At 43.7% G+C, this 19404-nt stretch overlaps 3 protein-coding genes across 4 annotated transcripts; all 3 read right to left on the bottom strand.

The window, feature by feature from the left end:
* Positions 1-580: 580 nt before the first annotated feature.
* On the bottom strand, positions 581-3273 carry hoxc5a (homeobox C5a). The gene is made up of 2 exons (XM_030118260.1): positions 2670-3273; positions 581-1490 (listed from the first exon to the last, which is right to left on the bottom strand). Exons 1-2 carry the CDS (start codon positions 3163-3165, stop codon positions 1282-1284), a joined length of 705 nt encoding a protein of 234 aa, XP_029974120.1. The 5' UTR covers positions 3166-3273; the 3' UTR covers positions 581-1281.
* A 1196-nt stretch (positions 3274-4469) lies between these two features.
* LOC115407771 (homeobox protein Hox-C6a) lies at positions 4470-6336 on the bottom strand. Of its 2 annotated transcripts, none has more exons than XM_030118259.1 (2): positions 5739-6336; positions 4470-5284 (listed from the first exon to the last, which is right to left on the bottom strand). In XM_030118259.1, the coding sequence occupies exons 1-2, from the start codon at positions 6133-6135 to the stop codon at positions 4977-4979; spliced, it is 705 nt and encodes a 234-aa protein (XP_029974119.1). In that variant the 5' UTR covers positions 6136-6336; the 3' UTR covers positions 4470-4976. The 2 variants fall into 2 exon arrangements, with proteins under 2 accessions (XP_029974119.1, XP_029974118.1); XM_030118258.1 differs by having other exon boundaries at positions 4470-5287.
* A 9960-nt stretch (positions 6337-16296) lies between these two features.
* Positions 16297-18789, bottom strand: hoxc8a (homeobox C8a). Its single transcript, XM_030119655.1, has 2 exons — positions 18077-18789; positions 16297-16652 (listed from the first exon to the last, which is right to left on the bottom strand). Exons 1-2 carry the CDS (start codon positions 18510-18512, stop codon positions 16336-16338), a joined length of 753 nt encoding a protein of 250 aa, XP_029975515.1. The 5' UTR covers positions 18513-18789; the 3' UTR covers positions 16297-16335.
* Between the last annotated feature and the right edge of the window lie 615 nt (positions 18790-19404).

Raw genomic sequence — 19404 nt, forward strand, 5'->3', positions numbered from 1 at the left:
AACCTTGGGCTACGCTGCGTCATACTTCTGTTAAAGCAGGCACCCAGCAACTGGCGTGGTTTTATGTCCTAGTGTTGTTTTAACTACTGCGTAATGATGCCAGGATTAAAGAGCAAGGCGATATCATAAAGTGGCCATATGGCCCCAGCAGTGACGACGCGCCGTCGTCTGCGGCCAAAGGAAACCAAAGTTTTGCATCCATGTTGTGTTGTGGGGCGAGTGTTATCACAGGCTGGTGTGTCCCCTTCCTTCCCTGACCAAACAGGAAGCGGCGCGAGGCTGTGGCGGGGAGCTGGAAAAGGGGGCAATAAAGTTTTATGAGGGCCTTAAACTTCAGAGCGCGTTTGTCAGTCAATGAAATTCTGTAGATTCTCGAGTCAAACTAAACAAACGTGACCAACGAGAACTGAGCTGCAAGAAACTCAGTTTAGCAGCTCAGTTGCGCAGACTTGTGACACACAATGCATTGAATACAAGCAGTTTAATCCAGACATGAACATACTGCATACCGACACTGGGACATTCTCTCGCTTTTTTTTTTAATGAGACTTTATTGGTTACAATCAACAAACAGGCCATCTACCAGTTAATCCAGGCCTCTGTGTTAACCAGGCACCTTGAGTTTACAAAGGGGAGAGAAATACTTTAATTGCACATTACAGTAATATAACACACATGTCACTGAGTTGTACATAATGGTTCAGATTCACAGGAATATGACAGACAACATGGATAATGACGCCTTCACAGAGATCCAGTCACAGAGACATCACACATTCAACAACACACCTGCAACATGTCAGATAGTCTCAAAAAGAAACCATTTATTTTGTTTATTTTTGCCATTATTCGATGCACTGATTTTAGCAATTATTGTCACACGTCCATGAAGAGTTTAAAAAGATGCAGGCTTCTGCCTCCTCTTATCCTAATGAGTATTGTGCAGACCTTGCAGCCTCGCAGCGTGCAGGACGCGGCTCCCCTCAACCTCCTGCTCCCCTCGTGCAAAGTAAAGTGAGGTTATCATCGCATGGGCAGCAAATTAATTTAGAAATGTAAACCGATTGATCAAAGTGAGTGATATTCAATACATTAGGTCCCAAACTGCAGCAAGTGACACATAATTGGTGATGAAGCGCGCGGAGCGGTGTCATGATGTCATTGCTCCTATAGCAGTTCATCCGAAGGTCAGGCGGCACTCCAGCGCTGTGCACGAGGAGGAGGAAGAAGAAAGAAAGAAAAAAAAAAACCCAAAGTGCACACGGTTTCACTGGTGCACTTTTACTCCTTCACTTTGATCTTTGAGTCCTTCTTCCACTTCATTCGTCTGTTCTGGAACCAGATTTTGATCTGCCTCTCGTTTAGACACAGAGTGTGGGCGATCTCTATGCGCCTGCGGCGGCTCAGGTAGCGGTTGAAGTGAAACTCTTTCTCCAGCTCCAGAGTCTGGTAGCGGGTGTAACTGGTCCTGGACCGCTTACCCTCCGATTCTGAAGTGGTATTAAAATCAGTTAGCTTTCAGCAGCAGAAGCAGCAGAATGGTGATAAATAAGAAATAAATAAAATGCTCATAAAATTGCATTAGAAGAAAGATGAGTTAGGCATAAAAGAAGCACTGCAGACAAAAAAATTCTGGTAATTTAGGACCCGTTTTACACCCCTCTAAAAGATCAAATATTTTTTATACAACCTAATTTAACCTGACATCACTTACTGTGGATTTGTCCAATAAAAATTTATGCCACGCTGATAAGGATGGTTAACTACATCCTATAAATAAATTCAGTGGACAGAATTCAGGGGCTTCGTACTTTCACACTAAACACACAAAGTGATTTCTGTATAAATCTCATTTTATTGTAAAATAAGATAGCTGATAATATGTGTGAAAACGAGGGCCTCCCTGTAAACACTGGCCTCGCCTTAATATCGTGGGAGGAAAAAACAGATATGTGCGATCATAAGCAGAAGGATTAGAACACAGAAAGCGACGTTTTCCAGATAAATTCACCTCATTTAAGCTCTGCTTGCTAAGTAAAGCAACAGGCCTGGAGCCGTGCGAATAAAATAAATGCAGCCTCCCTGCTGTGTGCTGCTGGATCTGGATGAGCACATAACATTTTTTTTTTCTTTTTTTTTTAAGTAAACGTGCCCAGTGTCCAGCCAACAGCTCAAAGAGTCATCCAGTGGTTTCAAGGCATGGAGAAGGAACATGCCTATTCAAATCTTTTAGAGGTGAAAAGTTCACGATTGGGTCAGGGCATCGGTGCTTCCCAGAGTTCAATTTAAGGCTAAAGCTTCTCTGACAGCGACTCTGAGGATGTAAAACATGTAGCTTGACTAAGACCATAAAGGAAACAAGGCAAAAAACTAATACTTAGGGCAGCATTTGTAATATTATTTCATAGTTTTATCGCAGTTTTGTTCTCTTATCCAATTATACCACCATAAATCACCCCACAGATCACCTCTTCACCGTAACAGAGCAGGTTTACGAGCAATGGATGCCTTTGTCATAAAATTTATGACCGCGAGTTTTTATTATTTCCTGCGTTTGGCCTATAAAACTCAAGAGGGACACTGCAACGAGCGAAAAGAAGTGTAGCGGCGTTAAGAGTGAATAAGGGAAAGCATCCTAGTCGCACTTTAGAAAAATAGGCAAACTTTACCGTGGCTCATGTGCAGTTTTGTCATCCATGGATAAATCTGCGGCCGCGGCTCACTTTCCTGACGCTGGTTAACGTTTGTGTTTCGTTTCACCGCCTGCGCGCTCTCCGCGTTCCTGTCGCACTCCTGGCTCTTGTTGCCGCCGGACCTGGCGCTCCTCTCCGGCTCCCTGTCCGCCCCGCGTCCCAGAAGCTTGCCGCCGCCGCCGCCGCCGCCGCCGCCGTAGTCGAACCCGCCTGCGTCCACGGACGAGCTGGTGGAGACCATGGTGATCTGTGGTCCTGGCGGGAGAGGAGGCTCCGCGCTGCCACGCAGGCTTGTTTTCATCTCCTCCCGCTCGGCAGAGGTCGCGGGGACGGGACAGGAGAATATCCCGTTCACATTAACACCCTCATACGGGCTGGATCTGCGCCCGGACAGATCGAAACTAAACATAGTGTTAGGAGAAGTTGTCTCGCTTGTTTGCCTGAGACTGGAGCTGTCAACATATGAGCTCATTTTGAACTACCGGCGAGTCTTTTCAAACTAGACAGGCTTGCGGGATGTAAGTTGCGGCTATTTCCTTGTTTTTGTTGGTCATTGCTTTTCTTTGTTGCCGCTTTTGGAAAATTCAGAGCTGTCTTGCCCTAAAAAAAAAATAATCCACGATTTATAGGTGGAGTAGGCTTTGGTATCTTTTTTTTTAATTCTTGATCCGACGTGCGCTGCCCAAATATGGGGTATTTGTATGGGATCACGTGCACATGTTGGCCAGTCATAAATTGGCTTTGATACTCAATGGGGATATTGATGAATAGCAGAAACGTGTCCGGTAAACTTTGAGCTGTTGGTTGTTGAGGACCAGGCAGGGATCTTTAGCGCAAAAAGGGCAGGACAGTAAGACAAGAGCGTCATCTGGTGTCTGGTATGGGGCAAGACGGTCAGGAGCGGTCAGGCTCTCTGCCCCCAGCACGCCTCGAGTCCTACACTAATCCACTATAATAATAATAATAATAATAATAATAATAATAATAATAATAATAATAATAATAATAATAATAATAATAAAATACATCGCTCACTTGGTGCCAATAATTTTACGCACACGACGCGTACGGCCGTCAGACCTAATATCGCGGTGAGTTTGTGTTACAGTGTTATAATAACGCTGCTACAGCAACGTGATAGTGGCGCAACACACCACAAGACAATGGCTCATTCCCGTGCTTCTACAGTGGTCATTATAAAGTCCAAAAGTCAATAATTAAGAGGTCAAAATTTTACTTAACAGTCCCATAAGCTGCCAATTTGTCCGCCAATTAATTTTGCCTTACCAGCCCAAAAAAAGGCATGGTGATATTACAAAGTAGCAAATTCCTAGTTCTTGGAGTGCTGCAGTCTGGTGCGTATTCGAGAAACGTGGATTGGTGCAGTCAACTGACAGTGCAATGTTCCCCCCCAAAAAACACCCAGGCGAAGATTAAAGTTTTACAAATATTTTATTCCATGATACACAATTATGACAAAACATGAATTTGTAACTCTCAAACAAAAGTGAAGAATTACTAGTGTACAAATCCATCTCACAAGAAAAGCCTATATTGAGTCAAATGATGAAAAAAGGGGGCTAAGCGCAATTTATGCAGCGATATCGAAGCGGCTAAATGCACAAGAAGTTTTTTTTTCTTTTTTTTACTGGATTTACGTAATATACTGATACTTGTATTATATACAGACATTGCATTTGTGTTTGTGTGTGAACTGGACTCTGTCCGTGCAACTTCCAAGACAATGCAGGGATTTTTTTTCTTCTTCTTCTTCTTTTTTGTTCTTGCGGACTGTTCAAGTACTGGATTATAGTGTGATCAAGTGTCCGCCCGCTCCTTTTCCTTCCGTGGAATGTGCATGTACAATAATGAGTTTAGTCAGACCAACACTGTATTTGGTGGTGTGATCAAAGAGCTCACAGTGATGGATGGGGTGTAGGGGGGTTGAATACATAGATTTCCTGGCATGAGATACAAGGTAGAAATTAATACTTCTTTTTATTTCCACAATACAAGTGTGACATCGCAATAATAATAATGATTAAAAAAAAAAAATCAATGCTTCAAATGTCACAGGGCAATTACTGTGGATGAAATAATTTGGATCTCTAAGGCTCAACACTCCTGTGGTCATCATGAGATAAAAGTGGGAGAGCTGCGGGGTAGCCATCATGCAGTGAAGCCGCTCTCAAGTCCATATAGATTTTTAGGTAGTTATGTTGGGTTTTAATGGTCATCAGGTGTTTTTTTTTTTTTTATTTTATTTCTCCACTTCTTTTCCCACTATTCTTTCTTCTTGTCCTCGTCCTTCCCTTCTTGCGTTGCGCCACTGCGTTCCTCCTCCTGAGAGCCTCCTGTCTGTTCACTTCCAGTCACCGTGGAGGTCAGGTTGCTCTCTTTCTTCCATTTCATGCGTCGGTTTTGAAACCAGATTTTGATCTGCCGCTCTGTTAAACAAAGCGCGTTCGCGATCTCGATGCGTCTGCGCCTGGTCAAGTAGCGGTTGAAATGAAATTCCTTCTCCAGCTCGAGGGTTTGGTAGCGGGAGTATATCTGACGTCCTCTGCGCCGGTCTGTCCCGTAGCCCACTCCTGCTGGGATACAAAGTAAAGTCACCCATTTCAGCGTTTCCAGCGCGAAGTCACACATTTCACATTAAAGAGGAAAATAAAGCATGGCGTGTGGTTTTACTTCAAAGCAATTACGCGTGCGTCTCATCTCGTTGCTGGAATAATAAATACAGTCTAAATCAGAGCAAAAAATAAACACATTTTAGCTGTTAGGCAGCTCTCATCTCAAAGGGCATCTTTGCTTTATTACATAAAATTATGAAAGTAATGCATCCTCTCGGTCTCACGCTACTGATTATGGTCACTATATCATTCTTAAAATGAAAGCTGTTTGTTTGCACATGTAAAGGCCCATCTACAAGTCGAGGGGATACAGTAATGTTTTATGGGGCCATAAAAAGTAACTTACTCTCTTGGTAAGACATATCGTAAAACTGGCCCGTTTCCTTAATTTATTTGTCGTAGTAAAACTCACCGCTGTGTGAGTTCATTCGCTGCATCCACGGGTAGATCGGGATGTTACTTTTCTGCTCCTGGGCTCCTGCTCTTCCTTGATCCAGACTGTACTCTTGAGCAATGTGGCTTTGTGTATTGAGTCCCATGTTTGTTTGCCTGCAGCTGGGCAGCACGTCCTTGTCCTGAAGAAACACGTTTGATCCATACTCGTACTGTGCCCTGCCAGACCCAAACACGACATTATCTTGAGGAGAGTAGAAAGGTGCATATATCCGATTCTGGGTCACAGCGGCACCGTACGACGAAAAATGTCTGACTGTGTCATAGGTGGTGGAGTTCAGGGGGACGTTAGGCAGGACGTCTTGACCACCGGATAAATGGCAGGAGAGCGACGGGTTTGCGAAATAAGAATTCATACCTTGCTTGTAACCCTCTCTCCAACTCTCCCCACTTCTTTATCGGTCTCTTTTCAATCTCCTTCTCAGTAAATCTCCTTCCCGTCTGTGTCAACCAACCACACGTTTCTCCAAGGTCTTCTTTTTCCCCTCGACTTTTTGCCTCTCTAAGTGGACGTGGTGCTACTTTCAGGATTCAATATTATTAATTTCCAATCTCCGGTTAAGACGCACAAACCCGAGTGTTATAGCCGAGGCTTGGCTCGGTGAGAGACAATATGACAATGTCAGCTGACCATTCTCCACCAATTGAGAGGCAGGAGTTGAGGGGAAACTGTAGCTTTTAGCTCAGAGCTTGAACATTAGTGCTAAATGCCGATAAACACAACGTAGACTTGGAGGGGTGCACTACACAGCCTGTGCTGGATGAGAAGTTTTTTTGGATTGAACTTTAAAGGAGCATGTGGTGTTTAAAGGAGACAGCGCGGAGCGGAGGGGAGCTGAGAGCAGTCAGTACAGTCATCACATTCAGGGGGAATGGATGAATATTGAATAAAAAGACAAGAAATCACGACTAAATCAGTCTTAAATGGCGCAATTCAGAGCGAAAACTATTAGGTCTGTTTACAAGGGTGCAATGAAAAACCCTAAGTGGGATACTAAGTTGTTCTCTGTGTGTGTGTGTGTGTGTGTGTGTGTGTGTGTGTGTGTGTGTGTGTGTGTGTGTGTGTGTGTGTGTACTACTCAGTCTTCCTTTTTTTTTTTTTTTGAAATTCCACAACACCACTGCAGAGATATAGGCTCCAGTCGCCCCACACTTCCCCCGCTGCATTTATATGAGGACTGAAATGAATATTGGCATTTATAGTTTATTTCAGCCACATCAATGAGTTTTTTTTTCAAATAGTGTTAATGTTTCCTTTGTGTATGAATTATCTGGGCACGTGAGCAATTTCCATGCTTTTGCAGTGGACTGGGGGAGGGTGTAGGTGGTAAGAATGCGTTTATGGTCTCTCTTCTGTGAGGGCAATAAAACAAGTGACGTTCCCCAGCTCACCAACAACTATCTCTGCAGCAAAGCCTCTTGCAACACAGGCAGCAATCTCAGAGGCTCAGAAAATGAAAGCAGTGCACAGCATGTGAAGGCTTATACAGAAAAAAAAAAAGCGAGGGGGGAAAAGCAGGGAGGGGGTGATGATCTCGCAAACAGGTAGCGAGCCGATCAACTGCGTCTGAGAAGATGATTTCCACCACCATCTTGGAAAATCTAATCTGTTATGCGGCTGTCCAGAAAAAAAAGTCACCCACAGGCCAGCAGTGCCCGGTGTTCATAGGTCTCAGGTATAGTCTCTCTCTCACTCCTCACTGAGGAGCAGACTCGTCTTCATTTTTTTTTACGCGTAAAAAATGCTTATGCAGATGTTCCACTGGTTTTTTCTTGTCCTCATCATACTTCGACATTCCTCTGACACAGACACAGAGGAAACAGGAACCGATAATTATCTCAACAGCAAATGATGGGTTTGGAAATGACTTTTGAGGTGTTTTTGCCTAAATCTTGAAAGAAAGAAAGAAAAAAGTTCCCGTGTGCTGAATTGAAGAGTGTGATTTTTAAAAATGCACCTATTTGTGATAATTCACTAAACAGTCACTCCTTTTTAATTTTCCTTCTCTCACTATTATTAAATCTCTTTATTCCAGACAGATGAGCGCGCATTTCTTTTTTTTTTATTCACAGAAGTATTTTAAACTACATGAAAAATACGCTTGTTACGATAATTCACATTATCCCGGCGTTTTGCAACCAAGCCATAATAGATACCAATATAATAATCAATAGAGCCATTGAAAATGTCTGCTGGCTACAGCCGCCTACTGGCTCACCTCATTGATTCCTTCAATAGACTGAATACGTGCAGCCTAAACGTGCAACACTGTTTGGTCTGTTGTTTGGGATCCTGAATAGCCCATAAAAAAGACAAGAACAAAGAGAAGGAAGTAGCTGGTGCAATAAAAGTTTCCCTTCACCTATTCGGGGCCATATGTGACATCCGCGCAGCGCAGATTTCAGGCGAATAAAAAGCGCCAAAGTTGGACAGAGCAGCGTTTTCATATTCCTGTCCCGCGAGGATTTTTCCTGCTTTTTTTTTTTACTTTGAAAGCAGATATCATTTGATGAGCGGAAAAAAACACGGACACGCAGTCTGAACCTGGATTAAAAATCCACCGTCAGTCCTGCGTAAAATCTGACTGTTTTTTTTTTTCAAATGGGATTTTGAAAAGTTAATATCCAACTTTTTAATTTTCACAATTTAAATTGTGACATATTGCGAATTTTCTTCTCCACTTTGTTTAGAATTTGTCCTGATTTTCCCATCGCGTGTATTCAAATTAGGAAATCTTTTCCTCAATTCTAACCATTTCTGGTCGTCACTGTGAAGTTAATATATTTCACCCTTTAAAACAACGTGATGGAATTTATTAGAACTATTTTTTGCGGTCTGCTCCCTTGTTTTGCAGTTACGCACTATTTATTGTATTTTTTTAAACACTGGTTTTTCTTGTCCTCTCTCTCTCTCTCACACACACACACACACACACACACACACACACACACACACACACACACACACACACACACACACACACACACACACACACACACGACACAAACACGTCGATCCCTTAAGTCTGGGCTGTAAATAAGGGCTGAACAGTTTGGACTGGAGAGGCTGGAATGCAGCAGAGGTTGTGTCAGTGCGCAGAATTGGAAAGGTCATTCTTTCCTCCGTGTTTTAGTGTTTTATTGCGGCCCGTGAGGCAAATCACATGCACGGCTTTTGACGCACGAAGGGAAGGAGCCGATTTTTCAAGGGGCATTATGGCCAGGGATGAATGGAGGAGCCGGGAAGTTTTCAGACGACAGAAGAAAAAAATAATAAATTATTGATAAACGCGTGGTAGGTACTAACCATGAGAATTAATAGTTAGCATTAAATGCATGGAAAATGCTTTTAATTTGGAACCTAGTTATCCACGGCTGTGCGTATTGAAGTCTTGAATTGCATTTATTATTATTATTATTATTATTATTATTATTATTATTATTATTATTATTATTATTATTATTATTATTATGCTGGAGTGGTTTTAAATATGCACTCCTGTGCGCAGGGCCTTATCCTGCACGCTCCCCTGCAGCACAACAGGGCCCATCCACGAAAAACACGACCCCTCTCCTTCAGCTGATGGCATCCAGTGTCTAACATTCCAACATTACTTTGGATTAGTTATAGGGGACCCTAAAATTTTCTACATTATCAGCCATGATTAAAAACAAGCGAGGGAGGCGAAGCCTGGTCAGCCCGCGATGCGTTCCCCCCCTCTCCCCCGCTTCTAACCTTACTAATAAGGAGTAATTCACATACTAACAATGTAAAGCCCTCTATAAGCACTTTACCATCGCTGGCTAGCCCAATTAATGTCCGGAAGTGTTCGACTTTATGCTCGTTAAGCACTCAGGAAGCTGTTGCCCAATGAGCGCATGTTGATCCACACATCATAAATTATGACCATTAGAAGGCAAAATTTTTGCCCTGTCGGGATTTGTAAGTGAGGTTCTAAATGTGGTGATGCGGACAGATTCATGACTTCATGGAGTTTTATGCGGACCTATCTCTGGATTTAAAAACGCTGCAGGGCAAAACAATAGACTGTGGTTTTCCCCTCTTATTTTAAACCAAGATTTACCTTACAGCCCAAATGGCATCTATTAAACGCACTCTCTCTGTCTCTCCCTCTCTGCAGGCATGGCGTTGGGCAGCAGAGGACACGATCCATTGCAGCAGCAATGTTTCATAAGGGAAAAGCAAACATCGTGTGTAACAGTAGGTTATAAGACTTTAAAGGCTCGCGCAACGACGCTTTTCCAATAATTGTATTTTACGGGGTAGAAACGCGGGACTGCTGAGACAGAAACACATCAAATCACTTTATTACAAGCCACAATATTTTGTCTCTGCACGGACAATAATAAAGCACGGAGGGGCGTTTGAACAGGCTGGGCTTTGATGGTTTCAGGGGGGAAAAACTTCAAATGGACACGCACACACTCACACACACACATACACACACACACACACACCCTTTCTGAGCAGTCTTCTGACTCTTCAAGCTTGTCATTTTAATTAATACCCACTAAAATATTTTCTGTCTCACCTTCTTATAAAAGTTCTTCCTGTTGAATGTTTTCGTTGTTACAAATACTGATAATTTACTATTAATAATGATATGGCTATTTTTCATTTTTATTAATTATATTTGGAGATTAAAGAGCTCCCTGATGCGTTTTGTGTATTCAGAATCATCCATGTGCATCAATTATGCCTGACTGCCTCAGAAACAGAGGCTTGTTGAGCGGATCTGGTGTGTACCTGCTGCTGCGTGGAGGATATTGGGGACATCTGTACTGGCTTTTCTCTTTTGGTGGAAATAAAATGACGTGTCACCTCCTCATACTGTCGTCAGTGATTATGTCACGGAGCAATATCTTCAACGCGGCCGCTGCATTTCATCATTTCAGAGCAGGATTCGGGAGAAACAATAAAACAGTGCAAAACCTGTCCTTCCCCAAAGTGACGATAACAAATCAGACGGTCGGAAACACTCCTCGGTGTCAGCTCTTGCAGTTACTTGCTGGCAGCGATGTATGAGCGGGGTCAGCTGACATCCGCAGTGAACCGCCGCCGAAAACCAGCAGCCATAAACAACAAGCCTCAACACCCGCCCACTTCCACAGCCCGCGCCTCTGGTCGCTAGGGGGCACTGCCGCGAGCTACCAGTGTGTACATTGTAGATGCAATGTGTGTGTGTGTGTGTGTGCGTGGATGCATATGTGTGTGTTATGTGTCAGAAAGAGAGACAGACAGAAAGACAAGCGCGCGTGAAAATGTCTTATAGATGATATTCAAGCTCTTGGCACAAACTGGGATGAACAAGTGACAACAAGTATGAAAAGAAGGCGTCATTAGAGCTCATCAGACAGCTCCGGGGATAATTTGTCACTGCCTGGTCAGAAGGGCCTGTGAGTGATGAGAAAGTTTACTATCACGAGGCAATTTATTACCACAGATTGGCACAACAACGCTCCAATGCCGGGTTAATGAAGGATAAAGCGTTTAGTATCCACGCAGGTGCTGCTACAGCGGCCAGGCAGGCCTAATGACAACCGCTCCGGGCATCAGCAGCCTCCCAGGCTACAGGTCAGGTCAGAGCACACAACACACACCTTCAACTTCATGATCTCACACACACACACACACACCCTCTTCTGCACCATTCATCATCCCATGCTCATCAAGCACCGGCTGATCCACCAGCAGAGCAGGAAAACCACAGAGAAGGAGTCGTAGAGGTGTGTAATCTTACCCCAGCAGGCTCTCCTGTGGTCCTACAGCAGCTGAGGGGTCACGATGGCGAGAGGGGACCGTCAACACCGCGCGCATCTCCCGCGCACCGGCCGCTCGTCCTCACAGTCCGCCGACAGGCAGGGCGTCTGTTTGCCGGAGAAAAGTCTTTTCTTGCTGGGCTTGCTTGCTCCCTTTGCTTTCCCAGTCGCGGTTTTATTGCCTCCGGTGGGGGGGATAAAGGCAGGCAGCGGCTGGTAGAGGCGGCGACTGTCCCGAAGATCCCTCTGTCAGGAAGTCGGATATTGGATGAATATCGCGCGCAGCAGCACCCGAGACGACCGTGCAACATATATTTTATATTCTAGGAACGAAAAAAAAGACGTTTCTTCAACCCCAGCTGGGTCTGCTGCTGATACAAGGGAAGGACCAGAGAATAGACAACAGCATAAAGTTCATGTTCATAGAGCGTGCGCCACGTGGCTCGCCGCAGCCAATCACGGGAAGGATTCAGTCGTAAACTTTTATTACTCAGCTGTAAATTTCTCCCTTTAACAACCAGGAATGTTTGCACCCATCTTTTCCTATCGTTTTTTCGATTGCACAGAGCTAAAAACGACCACACAATATGGGGCGCGACGCAGAAATTTCCAGTATGTCACAGATCGGACATGCGTCAAAATATGACAGTTCCCCTGGTGGACGAGCTGTAATGCCATGATGTGCCCAAGCCAAACGGGTAGAGGGAAATAAAAGTGGGTGAGGGAGGAGAGGAAGAGAGGAGGGAGACGGAGGAGACGGGGAGACGTGCGGAGAGTCTGAGAGACGGTCTAATTAAACTTCAATTAGGCGAAACTACACTTCCATATTCGGGCCTGTCTCTCACTTGGCAGTGAGCAGATGTCAGGTTTGGCTGCTCCACACTTCCAGCATCAACTAGATGCTTCAGGTGCAAACATAAAACCAGAATTATGCAAGATTTAACTAATTGGCGGCAAATTTGTTGTTTTACACGACTGAAAACAAGAGAGGCTGCAGGTCAGAGAGAAAACCTCCAAAAGCGAAATCTATGATTCAAACTGGCAACAAAGGAAGGCAATAATATACAGACAAGAACTATAAGAACAAAATGTGTTCACAGGGTTTCGAAGTGAATTTCTTCACCTTAAATATACAGATTACAAGTAAACAGCAGAATAAGTGAGAGGATTTAAGGTGAACGCGGATCAGAAGACAGATCTATTCTTTTCAAATCAACACGCAGGTTTTCATCTCTCACACAGGAAGCAGGACCGTGGCCTTCCTGGAAATTCATCACTCCACGCGCGGCCGCCTGGGCGAATAGAACAAAAAATTTCTGCACACAAGTAAAAGGTAAACAAATTGGTTTCACATACTTGGGATGAGCGGCGCATCCTGTTCCTGCAGGCCGTGATCTCCACACTGAGACACGGCGCGCGCACACAAAAGATGCAGGCCCATGTGAGCCGCGTCTTTACACCGCCAATAAAGTTTACAGCAGGTACACTAAACTTTATTGGGAGTGACAGCCCTCTGGTAAAAGTACACACACACACACACACACACACACACACACATACACACACACATGCACAAAGGGACAATCCGGGGCGCAGGAGAACTGTGACTTGGGGACACATCCGGAGTTTTCTAAGGGCAACACGGACCCAAATAAAGACATAAACACAGCAGAAGAAAAGACGCAACACTGTTTCATCGAGAAAAAATAAGTCTATTGACAGTGAGGCCACCAAACCCTTTATCAGCCTGAACAAGTGTCAATCAGATTTTAAATATTTAAAAAAAAACATATTCAGAAAATTCAGAGCAATCCTCATTTTTACAGGTGAATTAAAAACAAATACGTGGATATTTTCGTTTTGTTCTACTCTAACAGACTACACTGTGGTGCTTTTCAACTCAGGAATACATGCTCTTCTAAATTTATTTTCCCCAGAATTTTCAAGGATGGAGTATAGATAAGGATGCAGTTCTTGCGTTTTTGTTTATTTGGTCAAATTTCATAGCATTATTTATTTAATGTCTCCCAACAATAAAATTCAGTAGGCTTTTATTTTTCTTTTTAAAACTAAATTGAAATATTAAATAACACTCACTGGAGGAATGGCTGCTTCTTAACCCTCTCAGTGGTGGAGTATTTACTTTCACAGCACATCGAACGGATCATTCCAGCTTTTTCTAATAGTTTATTACTGAGCGGATAAAAAAGCAGACAAGCCAGACGCTCCAGGAACTTTGAATAATTTATTTGCCTGGCACTAAAATTACACAAAGAGACGACTGAGCTTTGTGTTTCTGATAATTATTAGGGAAGCAGCCTGATAATTCTACAAAAGTTGTAAAATGATATTTAAATATAGGAACATGCAGACTGCTTTTGTTCTTTAAAATGAAAGAGAAAATCCTATCCTGGTGGAACAGCAGGTCAGATTACATGTTTCCAAGAGGCGTCAGATTTCTATGAGCTCATGTAATCGAACAATGCTGCTGTTTCTCTCCACTTCAGGAGACCTGCACGCGGACGCACCGTCTGGGCTGCAGGATTTTTGTGCAGCCTGATCAAAGTCTCCCATTTATTCCAAAGCATCGCGGTGAAAAGCTGCAGCTGCATCCGCAATGGCCTGAGGAGGAGCAGCCTGGCGTTACCTGCACTTGGCCTCCCAAACGCTGTGGTTCCACCGCCCTGACGCCTGATGCCTCGCGGTGGTTTGTCTGGACACAAGTTTCACACAACACCTTGCATTGTATGGCCAGATAAAGCCTCCCTCAAGCTTTGCCATTACTTAGTCTGATTATTAACACAAGGCGTCAGATGTTGGTTCATCTCGTCTCAAACAGCCATTATTCATCCCAAGATTCATTAAGAAAAGCTTCATGTCCTCCCAGAAGAGAGGAAGTTTCTTATTAAGAGGATGAATCAAATACGACTCAGGCTTTGGAGAGTAGGCATGCTGTGAACGGGATCCGCAGCCTCGCCTTAAAAGGTAAAGAGATACATCTGCAAACGCATGTCTGGCGCTTTTTTCTTTTTTCTTTTTTTTTTAATCGAACAAGTTGGAAAGTTTAAATTAGGCAAACTTTAGTGAGGAGGCTATTCAATATGCTTCTCCGCCCTCCTGCCGCCGGGTGGAAGCGGTGGAGGCGCATATAGGGGCTAAAAAATCAAAGCATCATCAAAACATCCACCTATATTAATCATTTCCTCCCTGGATTGTTTGGTTTATTTGTGGAAAACTACGCAGGGTCATATTGTATGTGGTCATATTGAGCAGAAATTATCAGAAAATACATAATACTGGAGAAAAACAAAAGACGCACCAGTCCAAATGACTCTGAGTTCACATCTTCTTTTTCTGCTATGTGTGTGAAGAGTAAGGTGAATATAATGTATCCTATAACCGAAGCTGTGGTGTCAATAAAAATAAAAATAAAAATACAGAAATGATTGTGAGCCATCTTGTTTATTCGTGATTTTACATCAACAATGGCGGGGACACACAATTCCGTCTTTCACAGGAGAAACACCAGGAAACGAGCATATTGTTAACATCAATATATAACAAGACGTACATAAAGATTATATTCAGTGCAAAACAACTACGCTATATCACCAGCACATTAAAATAAAAATTCCCGTACTTTTAAAATCGTTGTAATTGTAGCAGGTATTATCATACACAGTAAATGTGCGTTATAGGCAGTTTTAGTTGTTGGGGAAATAGCTTGCGATCAAATCAGAGCGATGCCACAAGAGTGGAATATAAATTCTGCAAAAGGCAAAGCTCTGAGTTTAGGTAGTGCCGTGGTACAATCTCAAAAATGTTTGCTTGGCTTTGAGCTAATTGTCTTCCCAAGACTCACAAATTGTCTTCAACAAGTGTATATTGTATATTGGGTAAATGCTACATACATAACTTAATAATATAATGTCGATATAGAACACTTTAAAATTAAAACCATATGAAATCTCTATAATCAGAAATCTCTATTGCAATTTCCCCAGGTTTAGGTAGCATCAAAGGATTTCATACGATTGCATTTCCCTGGTAATCCTAGAAAAAAGATGTCTGAGGAGCTAATGGCTATCTTTGTCTAGGCCATTCACATGAAAACGAGTAAAACAGTAACAATAACAATTATAATAATAATAAAACGTATGGTTTATACATGGGCTGTACGCCAATGTAACTGCTGCGGTGATGGTTGAACACTTACTACTAAGTTATAGGCCTACATTTCGTTTAAAATTTCGGAAAGGCTACTTTGAAATGATTTACTTTGTTTTCTTATTTTTTTTTTTAATGTAGGCTATAATCTATTTACAACACAGGTCGGCGTTGGTCATGTTTTTGATCTTATTTGGCTACGCTTTGATACAGTTATTGATAAAAGCAAATTTTTTTTTGTAAAAAATAGCTAAGCCATTTTCCATCTAACATGCGTTTTTTAATTTCACCCCCTCTTTTAGCAGAGGGCGATAGTTCTATCAAAGGAAAGAAATGGCTAAAAGCGTTTGTGTAGCTTCTACAGAAATCCAAATGGAAATGCGCATCATGTTAGGGAAATTGAAAGAAGGGAGAATTTTGTCTATTTATGACAGCAATATTGGTGGGAATCCTGTTCCCTCTTGACAAAATGGAAGGGTGGTCATAAAGTTGACGCTCTCTGCCTCCTTGTGACTCTTCGTCTGTTTATGGGGCCTCTCTTTTTTTTTTCTCTTCTTCTTCTTCTTCTTCTCTTTTTCAGCCATACAACCATAAAAAGGACCATAAAATCACTCCTTGGTCTCTTCTTTCTCTTCCGCTTCTTTCTCCTCGGCCTCTTCCCCTTCACCGTCCTCGTTGCCCTCTTCCTCGGCCTCGGCTTCAGCCTCCCCTCTCTGACCCGGAAACTTGTCTTTGTTGTTCTCTTTTTTCCACTTCATCCTCCTGTTCTGAAACCAAATCTTCACCTGCCGCTCGGTGAGGCTCAGGGCGTGGGACACCTCGATCCTCCTCTTGCGGGTCAGGTAAGGGTTGAAGAGAAACTCCTTCTCCAGTTCAAGAGTTTGGTAGCGACTGTAGGTTTGCCTCCCGTTCCGTCTTCCTGGGGCTTGAATGAAATAAAGCCAGAGGTTAGTCGGACTGACCACGGTGTCCCATAAAAAACATTCACGCTCCTGGAAATTTATTCTGCATTTACTTTTTAAGCCCTCGGCGAGAATAATAAAAGTCATTCAGCCTCCACACACACACGCCAAAAAAAAAAAAAAAAAAGAAAAAAGAAAAAAGAAAAAAAGAAAACCACACTCATTGATAAAGAGCGGAGGAAATCCGTTCCTCCAAGTGTAAACTGGGTTAGATTGGATTTTCACAGAGTGGTCGCATCACTCAGTCTGCACATATCCCAACTACAAAGTCATACAGTGTGCCATACTGTGCGGAATCTGTAAACGATCGCCCTCACAGTAATAACAGTTGACACCTATGTGTGCCATTTACAAAGCTGTCTGCAGAGGCTGTGCTGCAGCTGGGCGACCAATATTGTAATTATACCTTCAATACAAATATGAACACAATCCATATGTTTATGTAAAAAAAATAAACATTAATTTCTCTGTCATATTGTTGCAAACTTTCTGCAAACACAATCTGTTCTGCTGTCCATCTGAAGTATGTTTACAGAAATGTGACTTTCCTCTCCAGCAACAGGGCCTGTACAAGCCTGATGGAGATTTTCAATAATTCACTCATACGTACACACAGAGGACTAGAAGAGCGAGGGGAATGTATGAGAAGAGAGAGGGATGAGATCAAGCTGCACTGTAACAACAGATGGGGACAGGCTAATGATATATATGTATGAGGGCAGATAAAAATGAAGCTTACACCTGTGTGGAGTTAATGTAGCCTGATAGCCTGAGCGGAGTGATCCATGAATGGAGGAGGTAATATCTACAAAGCCCTCATGATTATAGCTGCATGAGCCTGAGCCACATTGGGCCTGTGGGTCAAATTACCCCCCAAACTCCTAAAACCCGGATTCTGGATAATCGTGTGCTGCGTTCCGGCTAACCCCTCCTGTCACTCTGCATGCTGCTGGTGTGTGTGTTACACCATAATATCTGAAACGATGACTCGCTCATCCCTCCTCATAGCGCGTTTACAGTTCGCGAAATATCTTATGTGAACGATAATTGACTTCAAAGAGCCGGTGTCACGAGCTGTGATCAGCAATTCAGCCTTTAAAAGCACTTTTGAAGGCAGCCGTTCAGCCCTGTGTGGACATGTGCTGCAGACGCACGGCAGCGTGCACTCCAGGTTATATGTGCCCCATCATGTTCCCTCGCTCACTCACATTTTTCTCTTAAATATATAGTTTAGAGACACGCTCGTGTATATTCAGTCATACAGCACGCATGCATAAAAGCATACACACGCGGGCAGCCGCACGTTGACACACACACACAAACACACACACGCGCGCGCGCCACAAAGTAACACAGAAAGAATAGGAAATAATCGTATGGTTCTGACCGTGGGGTCTCATCCAGGGAAACATAAGACTGGGAGAGGAGTTTTGATTTAAGTGGCCTTGTCCTTCTCCGGGGTTAGAGCTGCTCGACGATTTACAGTCTGGGTATTGCGCTAGGCTTGCGTCTTGCTGGGTACCATAAAGCGTTTGCCTCGGAAGGGCTTCATATCCATAAAATTTCGTTGCGTCTCCGTGGCAAGCCAAAGCGCAGGGGTTTTGCTGGTATCCGGGATTGGAGATCCCCGTGGTCCCGTGGTGGAAAAAGTCCTGCACATGATGGGACGGGTGCTGAAAGCCCGGCGCGGCTGCTCCGGGTCCGTAAACCAGCGTGTGGCTGCGGGCAACGCTTTGTGGAAACCTGCAGTCGTAGTAAGTTGGCTCCAGTGACTCGCTGCCTTTGTATTTAGAAAAAAGAGGGTTAACAAAATAGGAGCTCATGTTTAGTTAGCATCAAGCAGTCGGGCTCTCTCGCAGTAGAATATCTCCTTTAGGATGATGGCAGCCTTTTGTTTAGGGTCCCAACTCGCACAGCGCGCACAGGCAGACAAACCGGAACTAGGAGAAACGCTGCCCCTTTGGACAATCTACGGCAGCTCACTCTCTCTGAGCCGTTCCTCTCATCGGATTTCTCTCGCAGTCGTGAGTGTGCTGTTCCCCCCAGCTTTTGCAGTCTCAAACCCGGCTCATGGCATGTGCTTTGGATGTGCGTTAGCTAAGCTGGAAGCTGGCTTGCTCGACCGGCACAGTCACAGACGCTGCTCTTTTCTTTCTTTTTCCTTTTTTTAAGCTTCCCACCCAACCACCCCCACCACGGGCTCCCCCCTCCTCCGCCCCCCCCCCCCCCCCCCCCCCCCCCCCCCCCCCCCACCCCCTTCATCTTTCCATGACCGGTCAGACGTGGGCCCTACGTATATCCACCTTGAGAGGAGATTCACTAATCATAACCAACAATCTAAGCGGCTGTAAATATGATCAATGTTATGTTTATCTCCAAAAGCTTTTGTTGCAAGCTGATCAATGGATTCTCGAAATGGTTAAAATGTAAAGACTGTGAACCATGATGCATTTCCACCACAGTCTGAATTTATAGAAGCCTGTTGTCTGAACGTGGAGGATAAGAGGTGTTTGAAGCAGGGGAAAGCTTCTCCTTCACAAAACAGATTACTTTTATGACTCTTTCAGCCCCTAAAGGTTTGAGACGTTTCTGGAAACATGTTGACCTTTCATGGGCTTCAGTAGGTCAGAAAAGCATTCGGGGGGTTCACGAAGTCCAAAGTTTGGTTTCTAAAAAAAAAAAATTAAAACAGAAAATCACCGCAGACTGTAGGAA

Source organism: Salarias fasciatus, chromosome 20 (genome assembly GCF_902148845.1).
Source record: "Salarias fasciatus chromosome 20, fSalaFa1.1, whole genome shotgun sequence".
NCBI lineage: Eukaryota > Metazoa > Chordata > Actinopteri > Blenniiformes > Blenniidae > Salarias > Salarias fasciatus.

Bases quoted from the DNA above. Each gene is read 5' to 3' on its own strand.
- LOC115407771 (XM_030118258.1), bottom strand. From the start codon at position 6,135: ATGAATTCTTATTTCGCAAACCCGTCGCTCTCCTGCCATTTATCCGGT. The intron at 5,288-5,738 runs GTGAGTTTTACT...TTTGTATCCCAG, and splicing joins GCGAATGAACTCACACAGCG to CAGGAGTGGGCTACGGGACA.
- hoxc5a (XM_030118260.1), bottom strand. From the start codon at position 3,165: ATGAGCTCATATGTTGACAGCTCCAGTCTCAGGCAAACAAGCGAGACA. The intron at 1,491-2,669 runs GTAAAGTTTGCC...ATACCACTTCAG, and splicing joins AAAACTGCACATGAGCCACG to AATCGGAGGGTAAGCGGTCC.
- hoxc8a (XM_030119655.1), bottom strand. From the start codon at position 18,512: ATGAGCTCCTATTTTGTTAACCCTCTTTTTTCTAAATACAAAGGCAGC. The intron at 16,653-18,076 runs GTCAGAACCATA...ATTTCATTCAAG, and splicing joins TCCCTGGATGAGACCCCACG to CCCCAGGAAGACGGAACGGG.